Source organism: Neofelis nebulosa, chromosome 2 (assembly GCF_028018385.1).
Source record: "Neofelis nebulosa isolate mNeoNeb1 chromosome 2, mNeoNeb1.pri, whole genome shotgun sequence".
Lineage (NCBI taxonomy): Eukaryota > Metazoa > Chordata > Mammalia > Carnivora > Felidae > Neofelis > Neofelis nebulosa.
The window spans coordinates 2,382,000-2,389,312 of NC_080783.1; the positions used below are offsets into that span (position 1 = coordinate 2,382,000).

At 54.7% G+C, this 7,313-nt stretch overlaps 1 protein-coding gene across 3 annotated transcripts in view; it reads right to left on the reverse strand.

Moving 5' to 3' along the window:
• Positions 1–5,784, reverse strand: part of TWIST2 (twist family bHLH transcription factor 2) — a 77,762-nt gene extending 71,978 nt beyond the window's left edge. For 2 of the 3 annotated variants that reach the window (XM_058699381.1, XM_058699380.1), the window contains exon 1: positions 5,055–5,784. In XM_058699381.1, the coding sequence (XP_058555364.1) occupies positions 5,090–5,572 (483 nt within the window). In that variant the 5' untranslated portion in view covers positions 5,573–5,784 and the 3' untranslated portion in view covers positions 5,055–5,089. The remainder of the gene's footprint in view (positions 1–5,054) is intronic. The other variant, XM_058699378.1, reaches the window with a different exon arrangement.
• Between the last annotated feature and the right edge of the window lie 1,529 nt (positions 5,785–7,313).

Below are 7,313 nucleotides of genomic sequence, written 5' to 3' on the forward strand. Positions count from 1 at the left end.
GTACACATAATCGCAGGTGTCTGTTACTCTGAACCATCGAGCTGTACGAAAAGCAATACCGATATTCGAAGCAGGCAAAACACTGTTTTGGTTCAAAACGACTCTATATTCAATGAACCATTAGAAGTTTCCTCGTGCCGGAATGAGGCTGCCTGCTGGCTTTCCAAGTTTCTGACTCAAGTCTCCTAGAGCAAGACCACCCTTAGTAGTCACTGAAGAAAAATCCCATTGTGACCTAGTTTACATCAGCATGAAAATCACATCGTTAATGTCGCTGTATCGCATTCCAAAACAAACATTAAATTAAGGCACATTTAATATAACTAAATTGCGTTCAAAGGTTTACCACTGAACCAAACACAAAATATGTTCCTAGAACAAACAAATATTACTTTAAAACAACCATGACTGAGTTTAGGGTTTGATCTCTCCCTCTCCTTTTCCCTCTCTCTCTCTCTCTCTCTTTTTCCTCTTCCTCTGTGTATGGCTCTAAATACTAAAACTTTAATCTCTACACCTCTTGGTGAATAATTTTTACAAATCGCGGGCTTTAGAATTATGTGTGTGTTTCACGCATGTCAGTGTAGATTTAGTATCTTAGTATCTTAGTATTTAGTATATTAGTATCAAGCTGGGTCTGTTTGGGGTAAATATTTCATAAAATTTATTTGAAAAATATTTTGTTTCTGAGGATAGGAATAAGTACTGGGATTGATTGGTATTTCTCCTCTCAGATTTTCCGGGATTCCACTCTAAGAATTACAAGGAACCGCCTTCAACTCTACATTGGAAACACACAGGGATTCTACACATTCTGAAAACAAGTACAACAGGCAAATGACATCAAGAAAAAAAATGGGCTCAAACCACATTTTTAGTTTCTTACCCCAAGACGAGGCATAATAATTCCTTCTATAATGTGCTTCTTTGGATATATGAAAAATTGTAAATTCTTGTGGAATATCTTCCCTTGAAACTTTTCATTCTGAGGTAACTGTAGATTCACATGAAGTTGTAAGAAATAATACAGAGAAATTCTCTTATACTCTTTACTTAAGTTTCCCCCAACGGTAACATCTTGCAAAACTATAATGTAATATCACAACCGGGAAATTGACGCTAATACAATTTCCATGACTTAACTCACATTTCACCAGTTTTACGTGCACTTGTGCATGCGTGCGGGCGTGCGTTTCATTCTATACAACTTTATCACACGTGGACACTCAGGTGACCATGCGGAGTATCTTTTTAAAGAGTTTCTGTTTGCAGTATTCCATCTGGCCTTTACTTTTGAATGCATCCTGTCTGTATCTCTTAGGTTAGATTCTCCTTCTCCTTTATGGCTGCTTCTTGGCTACAGTAACTCACTCACCTCTTCTTTGAGTTTTATTGCCTCATTCGTGAACTCTTTGCTGGTGGAGAACTTTGTATTTGGTTTGCTTTCTGCAACACATTTATCCTTTCCCAGGAAGAGACACATACATAAACAGACATTCCAGCATGCATTCACGGAGTTTTTAAAGACACCAGTGAGAATAGATTAATATAAATACTAAGCTTAAAAACTGTCATAAAAGTTCAGCCTTTAAAATTGGCTTATTAAAATATTTGTTTTTTTTTTAAGCCCAGATTTAAACTAAACTTATGAGTTATAGTGCTCTGCTCAGAGAGAGTTTACGTTATGGTCTTTTTGCCAGGCTAGAGGAATCTGGCATCTGTAACGTCCGTCCAGAATAGAGTGGAACAGGGAAGATGGAAACTCCGTTCTTTCGGGCTCAAGACTTGTCTGAAAACAGTATGGTTGTCAGAAAACTTCAATAAAATACTATATTTCAAACGACCTCAAGCAGCCGCTCTCAAAGCCCCATCCCACCAGCCCCCGCTCCGGCCAGACGCATCAGGCAAGGTTGAAAGCGTAGCTTCAGATACTTAGACAATACCCACATCTCGGAGGTCAGCTCCCTATACTGCTATATCTTACTGACGGCTATTTTATAACAAAACATCACTTCTATTTCTGGGAAGCTCAGTCTTTCGGTCCACTTCTTCTGATCAATCAAAAGCTCTCCTGGGATTCTGCACATACATTCTCCACGGGGAATTAATTTTGAGATCGGTTAGCATTCCAAATAGAGCAGTTAACAAACACCTCCAAGAAGGAAGTGCCCAAGAGGGAGGAACAGGCTTGCACACTTTTCAGATGGTGAGAGGGTCATACTCTGTTCTGCAAAGTGAGTACAAGTTCTCGGGGGGCAGGGAGCAGGGATAAAAAGTAGTTTGTTGAGTACAGTAACCTACTGAAAATCTGCGTATTGCACGAGTTAGGGAAGATGTTTTCTTTAATGACAAAGCAGAGAATAGGAAAAATGTCTGCTAATCGTCCCCTTCCTCCAAGCCAGGTGCCTCTGACCCTGCTTCTAATGAGAATACTAAAAATTTCTTTTGAGTTTTGTCCGATTCGATGAACCCAGCTGACCGTCCAAAGACACCTGATTTATTGTGTATTTGTGTGTTTAAATACCAGGCCAAAGAAGAAAGCGAGGGTAAATATTAGCACCAGCTGAACCCTCCACCATTTTCTGTGCTTCTCTTTATATCAAAGGACAATTTAGGCTTTTTATGGTTGCTGCTGTTCGTCTGGACATATGTGAAAGCATCTCATGTTAAGACATTAAAATCACACGCGATTTACTGAAAAGTCTAGAAACTGTTTGCTGATATAGATAACTAACACCCTGTCAGTTAAAAAGGTTACAAATAAATAACAAATGTCATTTAGCAACATTTTCAGGAAATCAAACCAATCATGATTGTATTTCTATTCACAGTGTGATAAAAACAAACAAAAAATACAAAAACGCTTGCCTAACGAGTCTGATTAAGTAAAAACAAGGTGTATCTATAATTATTAGTGTATCAAAAATTTACACATGTCCCTTCTCTTCTCGTAGAGCGTGGTTATCTCCCTACAGAAACTGGTTTACTAGAATTAGCCTGTTACATCCAAGTATATAAAAATAAAAATACATGGGCCCCCACGTGATCATTTGCTCTCTAGCTGAATGTGTTATCTGTTATATTTTAAGCATTTTTCTCCCCAAAAATCAACACTTTTAATGAATAAGGTGCTGCCTTTGATTTTTATATAATCGTTACTTGTGATCTATGTCTGATTCTCTAAGTTGGAGGAATGTAATTATTTTTAAATGAATTTTAAATGATTTTACTAAATTTTTCATTAAGGTAATGTCTCCTGGAATATGCTTTCAATAATTTTCTGGAGGGAAGTCTTAATGATAATTCTGTTGACATTTCCCTTAAACAAAGCTATGCATGTATGTTTAACAACGATGACATTCCTCATCTGTTTGTCCTTTCTTCAGATGTGATGTAAACCGTGGATGGTATAAAGGGTAAATGGAATTAACTAATGGAAGCTCATAATTTAGGCAGCAAAACCCAGAATTAATGTATTAACCCCCTGTAGCATTTTACTGCTCAGCCAATCCAAACTTTCTTCCCTAGAAAAATATGTGATTGAGAAACTTTCCATCTGTTTTTGACAAAGATAGGAGAAGATGCCCGTGTTATTCTCCACTAAAAATCCTTTTTTAAAAAACCTATAAAACAATCGTTATCTTAGGGGGCTGTTTCAGCAAAAGAATTTTCAGTGGCACAGAAATAAGAACTTTTTAAAAATCCACCTGTGCTGGATGGGCCTTGCGTGGCCACAGCAAAAACATTTGGAGATATTAGAGACCCACACAAAAAAAGAAATAGATATGTTTGGGAGCACGGGCGGGGGCACGCTCAGGATTAATCTAAATTCCTTCTGTGTGAAGTAGAGACTTAGAAAAACACTGCGAGATGAACAATGAACACGAAACCGAAGCATACGAGGTAGTGAGGATTTCTACCCTCCCCTCCCCCAATATATCTTGCACCCTCCCATTGCCCAAGAGGGTCCTTTGGAAGGGAGATGCCCACCGGCCTCACCGAGCCTTCTGGAAAGGACGGCGCCTCCGGAGTTAAGCTGGTCTAAAGGGACTTCCAAGGTGTCTCCTGAAAGGGAGCCGGTGCAGGGCGCCCTGAGCGCTCTTCCGGAGCAAACCAGAATTTCCAAGGCTCTGGGCGGCTGCGTCCCCTCCGCCTCCTCCCGCGCGGGGCCTGGCCCGCCCCGCCTGGCCCTTCCCGCAACCCCGCTTCCCAGCCAGGCCCCGTCGCGCGACGCTGCGAGGCCGGGACGCAGCGCGGGCAGAGCCCCGTCCCGGACTCTCCAGGTTCAAGGCTGGAACCAGAGGCTCCCGGCTCCACCTGCCTGCGGGCCACGGGGTTCCGATCCCCCCACCCCCGCCCCCCGCCCGCCACCGCCTCGTCCAGGGCCGCCCCCGGCCCAGGCGCTGCGGTCTCGGCGCCCCGGTCCCGGCCCTGTCCCCCGCGCTCCCGGGCAGGGCCGCCCCGGGCTGTCCCGCCGCAGCGGCCCCGGAGCCGCCAGCGCAGGACAGCGTCCTCCCGCCCTCCGGAGGGGCTCCCGAAGTCCGCGAGAGCCGCGCGTCCGCACCACGAACGCGCCCCGCGGCTCCGCGGGCAGAGGGCGAAGCCGCCGCCCGGCGCAGCCCGGCTCCGGCAGCCTCCCGCGCGGCCTCGGCCCCGCAGGGCGCACCGGGCAGAGGCTTCCCGTCCCTCCGCCCCTGCCGGCCGCCCGCCCGCGGCTCCTCCGATGCCCTCTCCCCCGACAGTCACCCACAGGCGCCAAGGATGGGGAAGGACGCCTGTCACCGGCCGCCACCCCACCCCACCGCCGACTGACACCCGGCGGGGAAGTCTGCAAGAGGCCGCAAGGGTGCCCCTGGGACCCGGGAGCTTCCCGGCCGACCCCCATCTGCCGCCGCGAGTCAACACGCACCCCGAGCACGCGGCCGCGGGCCGCGGGGCCTCCCCGAGGAGGGCGGCTCGGGCCGCCCGCCCCCCCCCCCCACACCCCCTCCCCGCCCCACCCCCACCCCCCCACCCCCGCCGCGGAGGGCGCCGGTCGCGCGCGCAGCACCTACCCTGGCGCGCGGGTCCGGACGTGGGTGGCGCGGCGCTAGTGGGAGGCCGACATGGACCACGCGCCCTCCATGCGCCACACGGAGAAGGCGTAGCTGAGGCGCTCGTGGGCCACGTAGCTGCAGCTGGCCATCTTATTGTCCATCTCGTCGCTCTGCAGGACCTGGTAGAGGAAGTCTATGTACCTGGCGGCCAGCTTGAGCGTCTGGATCTTGCTGAGCTTGTCCGAGGGCAGCGTGGGGATGATCTTGCGCAGCGCCGCGAAGGCCTCGTTCAGCGACTGGGTGCGCTGGCGCTCGCGCACGTTGGCCAGGATGCGCTGGCTCTGCAGCTCCTCGAAGGACTGCGCGCTCGGGCTGCCCTTCCTGCCGCGCTTGCCCGGGGTCGGACTGCCATCTTCGCTCGACTTCTTGCTGTAGCGCCGCTTCCGGCCGAAGCGCTTGGGCTGCCTCTCGAGCTCCTCCTCGCTGGTGCCCAGGCTGTCCACGGGGGACACGGGCGAGCTGGAGCCCTCCTCCATGGCGCCCGCCCGGCGCGCTTGGGGCTGGGGGCGGGGGGCGCGGGGCGGGGGGCGGGGGGGGGGGGGGCGCCGGGCGCCGAGCGCGCGCCGCTGGCCAAGCCCGCGGTCGCCGAGCACACGCTCCCGGAGCTGCTGGAAAGGCTCTGATTTCAAGGCCGGCTCGTGCAAAACCGAGGTCTCCGGGAGAGGAAGTTATTCTAACTTTTTTGGAAACTCTAGCCGGGCTGGGTTGCTAAATAGTTGTCAGGAGCGAGGGCGGCGCGCTGATTGGCCGCGGCGGCCGGGGGCAGGACGAGCTCTGGGGCCTTCGCCGGCCGCCCCCGCCCCCCGGCGCGGCACTTTCAGTTTTGCCTCCCCCTTCGGCCCCGGCCGCGGCGGGCACCCCGGAGGCCGGGCCCTCTCGCGCGCCGCGCGCGCCCCCACCCCGGGATCCGACCACCCTCCGGCCGCCCGGCGCCCTGGGCATCGCGGACCCGCTTTGTCTGCCGCTTAACGTGCAGATCCGGCTCCGCCGAGGCTGCGGGATCTCCCGGGGGCGCGAGGGCGCGAGGGCGCGAGGGGCGCGGGAGCCGAGTCCTACCCTAGAGGCCGCTCCCAGGAGGTGAGGACCAGGCGGGGAGCCCCCGGGGGTGCCCCGGCCTGTGCGCTCCTTGGCTGCCCCACCCCCCGCCCCCGGGCGCGCCGCGAGTCCGCGCGGCGACCCTCACCCTCAGCCCGGGGTGGAGGACGTGCGCGGCCAGGGGTCCCGGCGCCCGGACTACGGGCGTGCGGACACCCGGCAGCCCGCGGAGATGCCGCTGGCCTCGCGCGCGCCGCGGGAATCAGGCCACGCGCGCCGGCTCTGCCCAGGCTTTGTGTCCGCTGTGGTTTCCCACCCTGACTTTCTGGGGGTCCCCGGCCCCGACGCCCTTTGCAGACCCTCCTTCTAAGTGCTTTTTCACTGGAGCGCCGCAGCAGCGAGCCTCTGCGGGAGCGCCCGGTGCCCACCGCGCCCACCTGCTCGGCCCTGCCCGCGATGCCGGGTGCGGGGCGGGGGCGATCTTCAGGCCCCTCGCGCGGGGTCCCAGCCTCTGCGCTCCCCTTCTGCTTGGCGCGCCGGCGTGGGGACGGAGGGCAGTGTGGGGAGCTGCGCCGCCTCCCCTGCGCCGGGCGCCTGCGGGCAGGAGGGCGCGGGGCGGCGGGAGCGCGGGGCCCGGCCTCGGCAGGCGACACCGCGGACCCCGGCCCCGCGCCATCTGGACGCCGCGCGCGGGCGCGTTTGAAGTGGTCCGGGGGGCTCTTTGTTCGCCAGGCCGCCCTGGCTCGGGGCCTGGAGGTGGTTTACGGCTTTGATGCCTTTGAACCTATTCCCAGGTGACCCGGGCTCAATTAGGCCCGGGCCTGAGCCGGGCTGTCAGGCAAGCCGCGTGATCAAGGGCGGGCTGGGCCCTTTTATTGAAGTTGAACTCGGGGCGGCGGAGCGCTGGGCCTCCGCGGCTCCTGGGCCGCCGGGCGGGCCGCGACCACCGCGTTAGGAAACCCGCGGGCCGCTCAAGGGATCATTTCCCTAGCAGTGAGCGGAGCAGAGGCCTGGGAAGTTCAGGCCCTCGCACAGAGGTGGCCGTTGGCAGTTTCTGACCCACCCGCTGGCTTCATGATCCTGTGACTGAAGGGTCCTGCCCAGTCGGCTCGCGCAGCCCCACCCCGCCAGACCGCCCCTTCCCCTGCTCTGGGAAGGCCCGCAGTTGATCTGGCTTTCTGT